Source organism: Odontesthes bonariensis, chromosome 1 (genome assembly GCF_027942865.1).
Source record: "Odontesthes bonariensis isolate fOdoBon6 chromosome 1, fOdoBon6.hap1, whole genome shotgun sequence".
Classification (NCBI taxonomy): Eukaryota; Metazoa; Chordata; class Actinopteri; order Atheriniformes; family Atherinopsidae; genus Odontesthes; species Odontesthes bonariensis.
Genome location: NC_134506.1, coordinates 45,220,780 through 45,237,370, shown reverse-complemented (window position 1 = coordinate 45,237,370; position 16,591 = coordinate 45,220,780). Strand labels below are relative to the sequence as shown.

At 41.9% G+C, this 16,591-nt stretch overlaps 1 protein-coding gene across 7 annotated transcripts in view; it reads right to left on the bottom strand.

Annotated features, from left to right (window-relative positions):
• The window catches only part of LOC142382372 (uncharacterized), a 54,024-nt gene that overhangs the window by 27,772 nt on the left and 9,661 nt on the right, over nucleotides 1–16,591 (bottom strand). For all 7 annotated transcript variants that reach the window (XM_075468149.1, XM_075468175.1, XM_075468158.1 and 4 more), the window contains exons 6-14: nucleotides 14,991–15,146; nucleotides 13,187–13,366; nucleotides 12,990–13,112; nucleotides 12,794–12,907; nucleotides 9,948–10,251; nucleotides 9,604–9,719; nucleotides 9,319–9,436; nucleotides 8,154–8,245; nucleotides 7,826–7,976 (exon numbers count right to left, since the gene is read on the bottom strand). In XM_075468149.1, coding sequence (XP_075324264.1) covers nucleotides 7,826–7,976; nucleotides 8,154–8,245; nucleotides 9,319–9,436; nucleotides 9,604–9,719; nucleotides 9,948–10,251; nucleotides 12,794–12,907; nucleotides 12,990–13,112; nucleotides 13,187–13,366; nucleotides 14,991–15,146 — 1,354 coding nt within the window. The remainder of the gene's footprint in view (nucleotides 1–7,825; nucleotides 7,977–8,153; nucleotides 8,246–9,318; nucleotides 9,437–9,603; nucleotides 9,720–9,947; nucleotides 10,252–12,793; nucleotides 12,908–12,989; nucleotides 13,113–13,186; nucleotides 13,367–14,990; nucleotides 15,147–16,591) is intronic.

The window sequence follows — 16,591 nt, the reverse complement described above, 5'->3', positions numbered from 1 at the left end:
TATGCCCCTCTCACCTCCAGGCTAACGACTTTTGGCTAAAAACGGTCAAATCGAAATTCTCAAAACACATCCGAATGACATGATTTTGATGTCAACTCAACGTATGTACTCCCAACATCCCGTAAATTGATCTAAAGTGCATTTTACTCCGGATTATCCCTTTAAACACCGCAAATATACTCGGTAAAACATAGAAAACGGCTCGATTGAACAGTGGAAGCAAGAGATGGACGGACAGTTCCTCAGACTTTAGGCGTTTTTCACGCACTCCTGTATCTGCGTTTGGTTTGTGCACCTGGGAAACACTTCAGAAGCAACATTCTGGTCAGAGCCATGCAAACAGCGCTCAAACATGTGGGAGACGGGGAGTACAAGAGGCAGTGGGAGGAAGCAGGGGGAGTCAGATTTAAAGATTTAAAGCCGATGTTTTCATGGCAGTATCTGCGATAGGGACACCAGGAAAGATACGTGGAGAAAAAACACCGGACAGGTGCAGACCCGAGGGGAATCTGAGGTGTTTTTTCATGTAGCAGCATGGGATGCAAGCAGGGCAATGATGAATTCATCAGAACAAAACATGTTCCCATCTGTTTTGTGTCAGCAGGCTGATTTTGATGTGAAGGGGAGGGAGGGATGGGAGAGGGGAGCTCAAAGCAAGTGGGCAGAGAAAGAAAAGGAGTTAAGGTGTTAAGCGTTGGTCAGTGTGGGCAGGTGAAGCAAAGACTGAGGAAAAAGCAGAACAGGACTCAGGCTTTTCTACGATGAGCTGCATTAACCATGCTGATTGAAGGCTGAAAGAGTCGGCGTGCCACATGCAAGACAGTTTCCCCCACGCCGATTATCACGGAGTGCATCAGAAACAGGGCGTTCGGTTTCTTTAACGTCAGAAAACGGATGTACAGCCAAATAAACCTGGAAAAAAAGGCTTTTTAACTCTCTGTTTTCCCTAAATTAAAACATTAGCAACTCTCCTCCTGCTGAAAGTGTCCAGTGACATTCTGATGTCTGCTGATTCGGGAAAATGCACTGTTCTAGTTCTCTTAAATCTGTCCTCAGCCTTTGACACCATTGACCACCAAATCCTGCTGAGAAGACTGAGGGATGAAGTAGCTCTGTCAGTTCTACACTGGTTCTCGTCGTACCTTTCTGGGCGTAGTTTTAGTGTCACAGCTAACCAAATAAAGTCTGAGTCAGCAGATCTGCTGTGTGGAGTCCCTCAAGGTGCTGTCTTGGGTCCTGTATTATTTTTGCTGTATTTGATCCCTTTGGGAAAAATCAACCAGAGATTTTCTGATGTCTCGTACCACATGTTTGCTGATGATATCCAGCTTTACTGCTCTTTCAAGCCAACTGAGCTCCAGAGGCCAAAGTCCTCAGTTCATTGTTCGGTGGAGATAAAACGATGGCTAAATGATCACACCTTGCAGCTAAATGAATATTGCCTTCTTGTGATTTTATGTAGCTGTGAAGCACTTTGAATTACCTTGAGTACGAATTGTGCTCTATAAATAAAATTGCCTTGCCTAAATGTGGACAAAACAGAAACACTGGTTGTTGCCCCTGATGACTCCATTCCAGGGATTAACCAGTACTTGGGTGATTTGGGCCGGTCTGTTAAACCGAGCCTCAGAAACCCGGGTGTTGTGTTTGACAAAGACACTGCAAACAGCTGACCAAAAATGGCTTTTTTTGTTTCAACTGAGGAAAATCTCCAAACTCAGGAAAATGGTGTCACAAAATGATTTGGAGCCGATTATTCATGCATTTGTGTCTTTGCGTTTAGACTTTTGTCATAGTTTGTTTTCATGTCTGAACAAGGAGGAGCCGTCTCGCCTGCAGTTAGTGCGAAACTGTAATAGGACGACTATTCTTAAAGCTCCTCATTGGCTGCCAGCTTCCTCTATAGGATCGATTTTAAAATGTTGGTTTTAACTTTCAGAGCATTGCATGGTCAGGCTCCAGCTTTACATCAGTGACCTGATCCAGCCTTACACCCCAGCTCGGGATCTGAGGTCTGTGGATCAGAACCTACTGATGGCGCCGCGCACTCGTTTCCGGACCAGAGGAGACCGATCCTTCCAGGCTTTGGAACGATCCTCCGCTCTCTCTGCGTTCGATGGAGTCTGTCGACGCCTTCAAAAGGCAACTTAAGACCTATTTATTGGTTCAGGTTTTTGCTTAATTGCCTTAGGGGCTGCTATGATTGTCACTGAGTTGCCTTTTAAACTTATACTTGTATGTACTTCCTAACTGTGTGTTTCTTTTGTACCTGTAAAGCGCTTTGTGACCCTGGTCTGTGAAAAGCGCTGTACAAAGAAAGATTACTACTTACTTACTTCTAAGAAACAGAAGAATTTGGTTCCGTTTCTTTTTTTACGTCAGGAAACGGATGTAAGAACAACGAAAATAAACCTGGGGAAAAACAGCCTTTTTAACTCTCTGTTTTCCCTAAATTAAAACATTAGCAACTCTCCTCCTTCTGAGAAACATGAGAATTTGGTTCCGTCTTTTATAGGTTTTTTATACAAACAAGGACATTATTTCAATTTCACTGCACAAGAACAATGACGATAAGGATATTTCATTCCATTCGTTCACTTGGTCAGGTGCCATTTCACATTTAAATCCACAATTGAGAAGATAAATAAGTAGATTGATTAAAATACTAAATTATTCAATAAGTATGTACAAGCAGATCATCCTCAGTCACCATTAGCAGTCATTTTAATCATTTAAAATGACTATTCTAACAATTAAAATCAACGGTATGCACCTTTGGCTTCCTGTCGTAGCTGCCAGCCCAACTACAAGCTATCCGGAGAGCGGAAACTCAAATTCTGTGTTATTAAAGATCCCCTCAAGGGAGAAACTCTACTCGCCAGTAAACCTACTTTTTAATTTTCCACATTTTCAGACCAGATATGAAATCAGACTGCATACAGCTGCTCTTCACTGCTGCTTCCTGACTTAAAAAAGTTGTTTAAAGCTGCAGATAAGCTCCTACTTTAATCCAGTTTGATTGAGAGAAAATGCTGCCGTCATCTTAAAAGCAACATCAAGGCAACGTTGGACGTTACGGAAGAACTCACTCCCAGGAAACAGCACCTACACACAACCAGAAACACCAACCAGTGAGTGCATAAAGCTGCCCGTAAACACCCGACAGGAACTGAACGACCAAACCGACCCCACGTGGAATCAGCTGGTTTAACCGAGGAAAGACTTTCCAAAAAGGCTCAATAAAGCTGAACTCTTTCATGAAACATGTTAATCACCAAAAGGGCTCATTAATGTAAGCTGCTCTTCATTGAGTTGGTCATTTAACAGCCGACGGGACACACAATCAAACTCAGTTTATTCAATAAGGCCCATTAAACGTTTTACTTTACGTAGGATTTTTGCTTTTATCCAATCTATCCATCTTAAATCGATTAAAACTAGTGGTGGGCATAGATTCATTTTTTTTTTTAATCTAGATTAATCTCACTGAAATCTTGAAATTAATCTAGATTAAAATGGCTCATTCAGGGGTCCGGCAATCCGCGGGGTTCGCGGAAACAAACGTGTAAACTTTGGTTCCTATCCAAACAATAGTCGTTTAATCCTGAGACTGTTGCAATTGCCGTGTCGAGTGCTTCAATACAATAGTGTAGTAACCCCACGCATACCTTTCTCACTGCAATTAAGTTTTATTTCGGATTTATTTCGGATTTTATTTAGAATTTAGTTTATTTTCACAGCTGCCTCTGCTATTCCTGCTCTTCTCAGGTGTACCTTATGTAGTTTTACATCCTTTGTAACGTGATGTATATCTTGAATAACAAATCGTAAACTAGAAATGCACTCAGAGAGTGCAGACCTCCGCCAATGAAGCTTTGTTTTATAAGCGCATTTTTTTTTTATCCACCCATATATTGTAGTGAATGGTCTGAAACGATTAACGTCGTAATCCACCACGTCCGAGAGACAGCGATGCCTCTGCTTAAACTTGTGCATAGATTCAGCTGGCTCGTGTTCCGATTGAAAAGGTTTACAAAGTTAAGATGCTATCTTTCAGATGCGACTTCTCAGAAACGGCAAAGACGGCTTCCATTTGTGTTTACCTTCCCCCCTGCGCAGTTAGTGTAAGCTTTCCCCCTGCGCACCCCCTCCTACCCCTCCCTCAACGACAACGAAACAACCAAGCCCCGCCACCTTGTGGCAGGTCGCAAGATTGCAGCACGAACAGAGAAACATCCAGACCAACAGACTCGGGCGATCACATAACCTCCTTGGCGGAGGTAATAACAACACGTTTATTCGTGTCCCTGCCCTCACTTTCCTCATGTTTTTTTCTCGCGGGGGTGCTGCACAGCCTTGAACATTCTAAATGTGACGTCACAAACTACCAAAGCTACCAAAGCAAATTCTCAAGCGAAGCTTCTCCAGCTCCAACGAGGTCGCTCTTGGTGTACACGCAGCAGGCAGACCAGCTTATTCACATGCATGGCTCCAGCAGTTTCTCTAGCTTCGCCAACTTCTCATATTCAGCACTTGTTGGGAGGGCCAGCTGGTGCTGCTGTTGCGTTGTGTGCAGTGCGTCTCTGTTGCGCCTCACGCGCTTGATCATCTCGAGGGTGGAATTCCACCGTATTGGAACATCTTGCACGAGCGGCTCCTGAACTTGCTGAAGGGAGGTTTGCTGGACTTTCAGCTCGTCTGCGTTGGCCGGACTGTGTTTGAAATGTCCCACCATTTGTCGACACTTGGCAAGTGCAGCATCAGAAACCCCTTCTCGCAGTGACATTACAATCGCTCTCTGTACAACATGTGCAACACACGGCAGATGCTCGAAGGGCAGTATCCTCCCTGCGGCCACCATATTAGGAGCGCTGTCTGTTCCAACAGAGCAGATTTTGTCAACTATCCCCCACAGATTAGCGACCTCCATAAACTGCCTAGCACAGGCTTCTGCAAAGTGGCGTTCTTCTGTTTTAATCACACCTAACAGCAGACTAAGTACATCAGCCCACACCCGAGCTAAAATATCAAGGTAAAAGTCATCACAGTTTGCTTACCTATTTTGACCCAGTTCCCAACCCAACTTTGAGAATAGATTAACAGCGATATTTTTTATATCGCCCGATAAGACTCTCAAATTATCGCAGCACGTTAACGCCGATAACGGCCCACCACTAATTAAAACGTAAAGTATTTGGTTGTTTTTTGTGTTTAAAAGAGAGACGCAAGAGCTCATGTCAGTGTGGTAGCTTTGAAGGGAAACCCATATTAGTATATAAGTGCAAATCTCACCATTCTGCCACAGAATTGAGTTAAATCTGACGGGATTATTGTTGTTGGTGTGTGAGAAAATATTCCAGCGAGTCCACAGCCAGAAACCAAAGGACAGAAAGAGGGAAAACTGGGACAGAAGACGAGGATAAAGGATAAAGAAGAGGAGAGGGGAGGAGAAACAAAATGGCAGACTATGGAGCGTTATCCCGTCACTGCACTGCCTGCAGCTGGCCCCATCAGAAGCAGAGATTTAGGGAAGCTGCAGGCAGTGCAGTGAGCGGGAGCTGCTCCGGATGTTCAGAGGAGCCTGCATGCACAAAACTGATGGGAAACTGTTCTGTGTGGCTGCTCCCATCCCTGGAGCAGGGGCTGGAGACGGAGTCAGGGGGGGTGGACGTCCAGGAGATGGGAGGCAGCACAGAGTAAACCGAGTCTCCCACATGACAACGGTGAGGACGGTGAGGACGGGGATAAAGCAAAAGAAAGTAATGTTCAATCAGACAACAGAGAACACAAAGAAAACTGCAAAATAAACTCTGATGGTGGCGCAGATTATCGTGGGATGCTGAAATACACAGAAAAACTTAAAAACATGAAGCGAAGAATAGCCTTAAAGGGACAGTTCGCCTCTTTCGACATGAAGCTTGTATGATATCCCATACTAGCAATATCATTTATGAACATTTTCTTGCCATCCTGTGAGCCGAGTTCCAGCCTCGGCCAGTCCGGCTAGTTTGCTGGGGTTTAAAAAATAAAGCGTTTTCTCTCCCTTCGTATCACTGCCTGCTGCCGCCTGCCGACGGCCGCGCCTGTTACGGTGTTTGCTGCTCGGTCTGCACGGTCTACTTACAATTTTGTTCCCATGATTTCGGCGCTACTAAAGCTAGCCGCAGTGAGCAACGCACTTCCGGTTATTTTCACAAAATAAAATACCCGTTGCCTTTTATCACAGGGAAAGCCATTACCATACAATTGGTGCTTTTGTTTTGAAAACAGGAAGTGAACCTACCCTCGTTGTAGCTAGCTTGAAACTGCCGTTTTGACAGGAAATGACGATCGGCGACGTCACGTTACGTTGCATCTTGGGTAGTTTGAGTATGAGTAGTGACCTCATGATGCATACCCAACATTTCAGAGAATCTAGTATGCATCCGGGAACTTCTCACTTACTCAAACTCGCATAGTAACTAAAAAAGTTAGTATGAGTAGTAGGAGTAGTATGCGGTTTCGAACACAGCCTTAATGTATATTTATTCTCATTATTTATTTATTTTTATCAGAACTATAATATTTCAAAACAAATGGGACAGCCGCGCCTGTTACGGTGTTTGCTGCTCGGTCTGCACAGCAGGCAGTGATACGAAGGGAGAGAAAATGTGTGAGCAGCTCAGAGGGAACATTGGCGCCAAGAGATTGTGAGGTCTGACTTTTTCCTGGAGAACCATTTTGTGATGCAAATGTATTACTCTGTTGAACGCATATTGTTTTGAGAAGCAAAGCGCTTTATTTTTTAAACCCCAGCCAACTAGCCGGACTACTTTCATCAACACCAAAACGAGGCTGGAACTCTGCTCACAGGACGCAGCAGGGGGTAAGAAGATGTTCAGAAATGATGTTGCTGATATGGGATGTTACACAGCTTCATGTCAAAAGAGGCGAACTATCCCTTTAAAACATGATCTATAACTCCAGACCTGATCATTCTGCCTGGGGATGCACCGATCCGCTTTCTTCACATATCGGATCGGTGCATCCCCAATTCTGACTATCAAGAAGAAGTCATCGATGGAGGCTTTCCCGTCAGAAAGCAGTGGTTTTCATAAGCTGAACCTATTAAAGTGGCAAAGATGCACATTTTGTTGACATAAGCAGCTCTTTATGTGGTAGAAATATTCAGGGGTCACTGTTCCACCCCACAGATTTGGGACGTTTGTACAAACCACTACATCTGACCCCAACTATGAGTAAGGATAGACTGATTAAACTGCTCAATCCTTAGTTTTATAACCTGAAAATAAACTTTTCCAATAACTTTGTCACCACATTGATCATAAATGTTCAGTCAAGCGATTAATTTGATTGTTATTTATTGTGATATTCTTTAAATCTGTTTAAAAGGGTTTTTTTATGTTAAATGCAACAAAGAGATGAGCAAAAAATCAAATAAAAAGGGTTTTTATGATCTGTTGTACTGATGAATTAATGATAATAATCAGAAAAAACGTATAGTTTATTAAACGATTGAGTCAGTTTAAGTAAAAGAGTGAAATGTTGGGTTACAGGGTTAGACAACGAGTTAACCAACAGTGATGAACGACCACAGGATTTTCAATCATTCACGAACTATCCCTTTAATATAAACCGACTTAAAGAGCATGAGTGTTAGGTTAGGTTAGGTGTGCATCAGGCGAGTATTCGTACAGTTTGAGGAAAAGGTTTCTGATGTCTCCAGGATAGAAACTTCCCACTTTTACTCCACTTAAACCCACTGATGAATACATGATGATTCTGGATGGAATGAGTGGGTTTGCATGTCATCTTAAAGCCTTACCCTCTCTTTCCTCCTCCATGTTGTTGATGCGAAGGGCCATGGCGGCCTTCTCCTCCCGGGCCCGGTCCCTGGCGCTGACCGCCTCGGTGACCATCTCCTGCCACTCCAACACCTGACTCTGAATGTCATCAGCGCTCCCCGACTCACTGGCCTGCGACCAGAGGGGGCAAAATGAGACCCAGAGGGGGCAAAATGAGACCCAGAGGGGGCAAAATGAGACCAAGAGGGGGCAAAATGAGACCAAGAAGGAGCAAAATGAAGAAGAAGTTTCATCAAATGTGCAAAAGAAGAAACGCTGCACGATTCAGATGAAGTCTGAGTGCCTGACCTGAGAAGCAGCCCTCTTGGTGAACTGCTCCAGGTCTGCCTGCAGTGTCCTCTGCTGTTCCTCGTATAAGACCAGCTTAGCTGCCAGCATTTCTAGGTCAAATCAAAGTAAACACGGGCTTCCATCAAAGCTAAAGATGACACTTAAGTTCACGAATACAAAAGGTGGCGTACTGTCGTTTCTGCTACACAACAAGGCCGAGTCATTTGAGCGATACTGCAATATATATCGATATTTTGTTTCCCGATAAAGTATCGATTTTTTAAAAAATAATAATAATTTAAAGTAAACTTTATTGAAAAGTCAGACGTTACAAGGCCGGCCCCTTTAAAAAAAAAAAATTTAAAAAAAAAATTTTTAAATTAAAATAAAAAAAAAAAAAAAAATTTAAAATAAAAAAAATTAAAATTAAATAAATAAATAAATAAAAAATAATAATTAAAAATAAAAAAAAAAAATAAAAAAAAATAATAAATTAATTAATTAAATTAAAGGAAAAAAAACGCTCTCGCTCTCTATCTGGACGACATTTCGCGGCAGCGTCCCGCCCCTAAACACTTCTTATAGGTTGAAATGAACACCCTGCTTCCTGTTGACAAGCTAGTTAGCAACAGGTTAGCATCACTCAGGGAATAATGGACGAGGAGAAGCTGATCTGCACCGTGGAACAGCACCCCATTTATGGTTTATGACCCCAAACACCCGTACCACAAGGGCCTGAACCGAAGGGAGGCTGCGTGAGTGAGAATCGCAAGAGAACTCGTGTTTCAAGTGAGTACTGTAGACTTTTATAACTCCATTTGCTAGGCAAATGTCCCTCGATGATACGATTGGTTTGGATTCTGAACCAATAGACCATCAGCTCGCTAATATATAATACAATACAATGCCAGGGTGTCACATTCTACAAAAAGGTTATAAATAAGTTGATAAAAATGTTGTATAAAGTGCACAGCTCTCACGTTTGTGACATGTTCGTTCGGACCACCGGTCCAATCAGCGACGCTTCATGTCAAATCACACGGTCCCTTTTTTTTCCCTCAGAAAATGATGTAACTGTATCAAATCGGATCGTATCGTTGGTGGAATATCGTGTATCGCATCGTGAGATTAGTGCATCGCTGCAGCCCTACCACACAAGCCTCCTAAGTTTTAGCATCGGTACCGTTCTTGGCTTTAAGCTCTTCGAACTGCTCCATCTTCCACTGGTTTTCCTCCCTTTCCTCTTCCAGCTCTGTGATTCGACTCCGCAGAGCGGTCAGGTCTGGAGGGGCGACTCCAGCCTAAAACATGAGCAACAGGAGACGAATTGTTGAGAAAAAACAAGACGTCGATGTGTTCGATCATTTCATTCAGGGCAGAAAACTGAGAAAAGATCTTTCCAAACATTCCCCTTTTCTTCAGTTTGTCACAGAAGGTGAACTAATGACATGATGGATGCAACATTAACCTGGCTTTTCCTCAACTCCTCCTCCAGCTGTCGGATTCGGGTTTTAGACCAAGCTTTCATTTTTAAGAACTTGGCCTCCGACCTGTTGGCTTCTTCCGTTTTGTGCTTCGCTTGAGCTGAAAAGAAACGAGGAATACAATGAAATAGTGACATCAAGTTATACAGAAAATACCGTTTTTACTTTTATTTCCCACGTTACTCATTTCAAAATGTGTATTTTCTTTAAATCTTGCAAATAATAGAATGAAAAAAGCTTTTGAAAATAATATTTTTCCAGCACAGACAGACAGAGAAAATGCTTTATTGATCCCAAACTAAGTAAATAATCCACGTAAGGAGCCAACCTTCCAGCTCAGCCATCCTCTGGACGGAGGCTGAATCAGTGGGCAGGTTTCCACCTCCCGAGGCCTCTTGGCTGGCGGTTGGTGCAGCTAATGAGGCTCTTCTGAGCTCCTGCAGCTGCCCCAGCAGGTCCTGCTGGACCTGGTCCATCTGTGCCTGATGTTGCTCGGTCACCCGTTGTACCTCCATCTGCTGCTTCTCCATCAGGTCTCGAAGTTGTGCTCGCATCACGTGCTTCTCTGCCTCCATCTTGGATTCCAGGTTCTCTCGCTCCAGCGTCAGCCGATGCAGTCGCTCTGTGAGCTCCTGTGAGGAAAGAGAGAAATCAACAGTTCAGCTGAGAGGGATAAGGTGTCATTTGAGGGCTTTTGGGATGAACAAACTAGATAAAACAAAGGCGATACTACGTTTGGGTTCAATTAAAATTAGGGATGTCCCGATCTGATCACATGGTTTCTGACTCGATCGGAATCGGATATGTAGCCTATCTCTATGGCTGTGTTCGAAACCGCATACTACATACTTCCATACTGATCGATCAGACAGTATGCAGAGCGTTTACCCACAATGCATTTCGCTCCTGCCCGAGACAAAATCAGCCGGCCTGAAGCTGATTTCATTTAAGCTCTAAACTCTGTAAACTTTAGCAACATTTGAAACATTTTCAGGTGAGAAAGTAGTCGTTTAGATCCCCAACGTGTTGAAAACCTGACAAAATACCGGCTGTTTACAATTTTGTTCCCACGAATTCGGCGCTACTAAAGCTAGCCGCAGTGAGCAACGCACTTCCTGTTATTTTCACAAAATAAAATACCCGTTGCCTTTTATCATAGGGAAAGCCATTACCATACAATTGGTGCTTTTGTTTTGAAAACAGGAAGTGAACCTACCCTGGTTGTAGCTAGCTTGAAACTGCCGTTTTGACAGGAAATGACGATCGGCGACGTCAAGTTACGTTGCATCTTGGGTAGTTTGAGTATGAGTAGTAACCTCATGATGCATACCCAACATTTAGGAGAATCTAGTATGCATCCGGGAACTTCTCGCTTACTCAAACTCGCATACTAACTCAAAAAGTTAGTATGAGTAGTAGGAGTAGTAGGAGAAGTATGCAGTTTCGAACACAGCCTATATGTATATTTATTCTCATTATTATTTTTTATCAGAACTATAATATTTAAAATCAAATGAGAAAAAAATAAATAAATCACAGCTTAGTATTTCCTGTTCTGTGGTGGTACAGAGTCAGACCGTCTCAACCACAGACATAATATAGGCAGATGCCTCAGACTGACGCTGCCTGTTGGAGCTGACGTATCAGCGCGGCCGCCATCTTGGATGGGTCTCCAATGCCCCCACATTACATTTATTTCCACTGAGGAAGGTGGTCCAACTACAATAATCCTAACTCCCCTGATTTTTATGTCTCTGGTCTGAACTCCACACAGAAACATGCGGCATGACGTCACTTTGCTGCCGTGAAGCGAAGCAGAACACGGCAGCAGCTTGCATTTGGGGGCCGAATGTCCGCGGTGTGGAGGGATTTTAAAATGGACGACAAAAATGCTGCGATTGCAAACTGTGGGATGTGCAAACTTTGGGATTCCAAGAGGTGGGGAGGACATGGCTAACATCCCTGATGAGAGCAGGAACAGGCTGAAACCTGACAAGGTTGGTTTGCATCAAGAAAATCTTACATTTCCTTCTGTGAAGCCAGAGGAGGAGAGGAAGAATTAGGAGTGCAGTTAAAGCACATTACTGGCCTTACTTTAGAACACTGTGGCACTTTTATTTGCTTATTTGTTTACATGCCTGCAGGTATTTCAGGTTGAGCTGCTGCTCGTTTTTATATTAGACATTGTAGACAAATCTAGGCTACAAACCTACTTTAATTCTTCTCAAATTGATTGATTTTTTTTTATTAATTCATTTATTTAGTCATTTATTATTATTATTAGTTAGTAGTAGTATTTTTATTAGAATTGGTATGATTGAAATCCTATTCATTTATTTGTGTTTTAATTTTATTCAGGTGTATCTATTTATAGTTACCCGTAACTAAAACCTTATTATTATTATTATTTTGGGGGTGTTCTGTGTGTTTAAAAAAAAGAAAAAAGAAAGAGATAAATCTTATGTAACCTTACCGATAAGTCATTATCACTACTCTTGTTTCTTTTTCTCAATAAAAAGATTTAAAAAAAAAAAAAAAGAATTGGTATTATTATTGTTGTTGTTAATATACAATCATTGTAAATATTAATAATTTTTTGAGCTACTTGACTAATTTGAATTTCCCCCATTGGGGGATGAATAAAGTATTTTTCTATTCTATTTAGGATTGCTTTTAATCTCCAGTAGTATGATGGCACTTTGATCTTATTCAATTTTGTTAAATTTTATTGCTTTAACTGTTTCTTTTTTAATTGTTTTTACTTATTCTTCTCTTTATTTATTACCTGCTGTAAAGCACTTTGGTACACCGTAAGGATTAAAGGGCTGTAGAAATAAAGTACATTTACATTGTTGCACTAAACTACAATGTGAAGAATTTGTTTATTACTTTATTCCTTTTTTTTTGTTCAAGCTACCTCACAGAAGTGCTCTGTTTATAAGTGTTAAATGATAAAATAAGGTGAATAAAAAAAAAAAAAAAAAATCAAGGACATCCTGGATCTGTTTCTTCGCCGTTCTTCATTTTTTTAACGTACTGTAGAAGTATCGGATCAGGACTCAGAATCAAATGACTCGGGGGATAAAAAACCTGATGGGAACATCTCTTATTAACATTGTAAGAACTGATCTGCCAAGAGGACAGAATGCTTGGGGTGTAAACCTGTTTGCTGACCTTGATCCGCTGGTCCCTGCCATCCACTTCTCCCTGCAGAACATCGATGACCTGGGTTTTACCGAGCAGCACCTCCTCCTTCTCGTGCAGCTTCTGCTTTAGCGCCTTCAGAAGCTGAGGGCGACAAACGCGTGACACTCGATTAAAGAAACTGAAACGAGCCGCCTTCATCAAACTCAACTCGTGTTGTCGTCACCTGCTCCAGGTCCGCGCTGGCGTCCGACTTTGCCGCCAGCTTGAAGAGCTCCTGCTCGTGCATCTGGTTGATCTCCATCAGCTGATTATCTTTTTGAATGATGATGTCTTTGAACGTCTGGATCTGAAAACAAAACATCTCCACATCATCAGACGGCAAACGAGGCCCCAGAACATCTGGATGCTTTGGAGACTTACATTCTGCTTGAACATGCTTTCCTTCTGGTTGTACTGCTCCTTCTCTGTGACCAGCAGCTCTTTGAGGCTGTCCGCCTGCTCCTGCAGCAAACTGTAGCGTTCCTCTGCTTCTCCCACCTTCTTGGTCAGACTCTGCACCAGCAGCTGCAGCTCCTCCATCGCTCCGCTGTTCTCCGCCAGCTGAGGGCGAAAAGCACAGATCAGCACCGCCGAAGAGTTTCAGAGGATTTACATTCAAAATGTTTATTCTTTATCAAGTTTTATCCAACTTTATCCAAGTAAAGAACTATAGAGAATTTTTTTTATTAAAATAAACAGAACAGGATGTAACAGAAACATATATGGTATGTTGGGACATCAACATCTGGGTTTCTCTAAACAATTAAATAAAATATTAAATAAAATAAACAGGAGACCAACCAAGAGTATCAGATTATGAGAAAAACTGAAACAAAACAAATAAATCCCAAGAAAAATAAATGAATAAAACAAAGAAAAAACTAGGGCTGGGCACCGATTAAAAAATTTTAATCTCAATTAATCACGATTAATCGCATTTGTACGCAAAATCCCCCCAAAAAATCCAAAGATTTCCGCTCTTTGCACTTGTAGTTGGGCTGGCAGCTACGACAGGAAGCCACAGGTGCATGCCGTTGATTTTAATTGTTAAAATGGTCATTTTAATCATTTAAAATGACCGCTAATGGTGACTGAGGACGATCTGCTTTTACATATTTATTGTATGATTTAGTATTTTAATTAGGGCTGGGCAACGATTAAAACTTTTAATCTAATTAATCGCATGATTTCCCTGATTAATCACGATTAATCGCATTTGTACGCAGAATCCCAAAAATGAATCCAAAAGTAGTGTATAGCTTTTAGCATTTAGCTTTATTTTAAATGTGCTGCCATATGAATGAAAGTGCCATAACATTTGTTGTGCTAACACACTTTTAACATCAGCATCTTTCTGTAGTTTTTATGTAGAAGCCTCGCTCCACTGTCTGTTTCCTTGAATGACTTGCTGCTATCAGTTGTGTGTTTTACCTTTAAGTGATATTTTAGACTGGAACTACTACGCTGAGAAGACAATTCAACTTGGCAGAGTTTACAGATGACTTTGGTTCTGTCGACTCCGCCGTCTGGAAGAACTTTAACATGAAAATGGCCGAGTAAAAGTTCCGTACCCTTCTCCTAGTTTTGTGGATCCGCCGATTACTTTCTTTTCCTGTTCCACAGCAGACAGCAGCAGACTTTTACAAAATAAAAGCCTGTGAGCAAACAAACTTTTACAATAATAAAATGAATAATAAAACCTGCGTCAATGCGCGATAATATATTTGTCTGCGTTAAATAATTAATGAGTTAACGTGATAATAATAACTCGCCCAGCCCTAGACAAAACATCACCACAAAAACCAAATCTATCAATTTGTTAACTCCACGAAATCTGGTCGTGACCCAAGCTGACCATGACTTAATAAATCTGTTCATTCGCAGGTGAAGTGAAAAAGCTATTTTTTCCTCTATTCAGAGGAAGCAGCCAGCACCTAGTGTTTTTTTTTTTTTTTTTTTTTTTTTTTTTTTACAAACAGATATCAGAACCCCAAAGAAATAATTGTTGAAGTACCCTGGGTGAAAATCATCTTTCCTTAAAATAAAAATGCAAAACCGGAGAGGTATTTTCACATTAAATATACTTTCCAATGTTTTGTGTATCTCTAACCAGAAATGTGTTATGACTGGACAATCCCAGAATATATGGCAGGACTTTCAAACATCTCCCCAGGGGATGACTGACCTGTTGTTGTGGGGCAGGAGTGGTGGGTTGATCTCCTGCCAATCCCATCTGCAGGTGCACGATATAAGCCTCCTTTTCTGCCAGTTTCTTGTCCCTCTCTGTTAGCATAGCATCCATTTCTGAACCTCGTTGCTGCTGTGACTCCAACTCTTTTATCTGCAAGATTTAGAAATACTTTGGATAAAGAAAATAAAAAAGGTTTCAAGCCTTTTCTCCTTAGGAAATGGAAGCTAAAAGAAATGCGTGATGCAGCAAATAGGCTAAATGTTCTCCGTATACAACAAATGTGTCAGACTACGAAACTCTGGGAATATTTAGGGTGGGAATATTACACCAGGTGGCTGGGACAATGATTGATAGATAGATAGATAGATAGATAGATAGATAGATAGATAGATAGATAGATAGATAGATAGATAGATAGATAGATAGATAGATAGATAGATAGATAGATAGATAGATAGATAGATAGATAGATAGATAGATAGATAGATAGATAGATAGATAGATAGATAGATAGATAGAGCTGTCGCGGTGAGGGAATTCCCACCGCGGTGACTCATAGCCGCTCAACAGCGCGGTATGCGGTGATATCGCATTTTTGTTCATTAGGCTACTTTCCACGACACGCAATGTTAGATGAAAATCGAGCGCATAATCCGGCTTTTTTCCCCAGCGATTCTGACATTTCACTTTGCTTTGCCTGTCATTTACTCGCTCACAGACCAACATAGCGGAGATCAAGCTGCGCATACCCCAGTTCTGCATTGTTGCCAGTGCCACATGGCAAATATCAACATTGTTGCAGACCTGCGCACGTTTCGTTTAGTAATGACGGAGAAAAACGAAGCAGATCAGGGCAGCAGTTGAGCTCACGTGTCCGGGATACAGTTTTTTTTTTAAACAGACTGCCGCCGACCAACCAACCCAAGCTGAACTTTAACTGTTTCCGCGAAACTGTTAGAGCTTATTTCTGGCACGGCACATTTTTTAAACGTTTTTTTTTTTTTTTTTTTTTTAAATAGTTTCACCTACACAGTTTTGTTGAAATGATCAGGTATTTCCCAACAGCAAATGTGCACACCAAGCTGTGGTTCTGTGGAAGCTAGTTTATTGTTGATATTAGACGGTCGCATTTACAACGTTAAACATGGATAATAAGGGAAGATTCAAAGCCATAAGTGTCCGGACTAGGCAGAGGAGTAAAGCCGAGATAAAGGTAGGCCACTGCATTTTATTTTAACTTCTATTGCTACGACACTGAGTAAGCATATTCTTGTAATATCAGCTGCTGAGGGAGAATGAGACCACAACGAGTAGCATGCAGACGTGTGTGCGTGTGCGGTGCCTATATGCAAAGATGACGACAGAAACGCGCCACCTCGCTGTGTTAATGTGTTTCTCCTGCCTTGCGGGGAATATACAATGTATAATTATTACTGTGCTGGCTTTAAAAAAGTATCAGTTCTGTCAGTCGCTTTGTATCTACTGTGCAGTCTTAAAAACTCTTTTAGTTTCTCGAGTTGTTCTGCGCGTGCAAGCGGGCGTGCGGTGGGGGCGGTGGCCTGGACACGCACCGCGGAGGTCCTCTCAGCACCGCG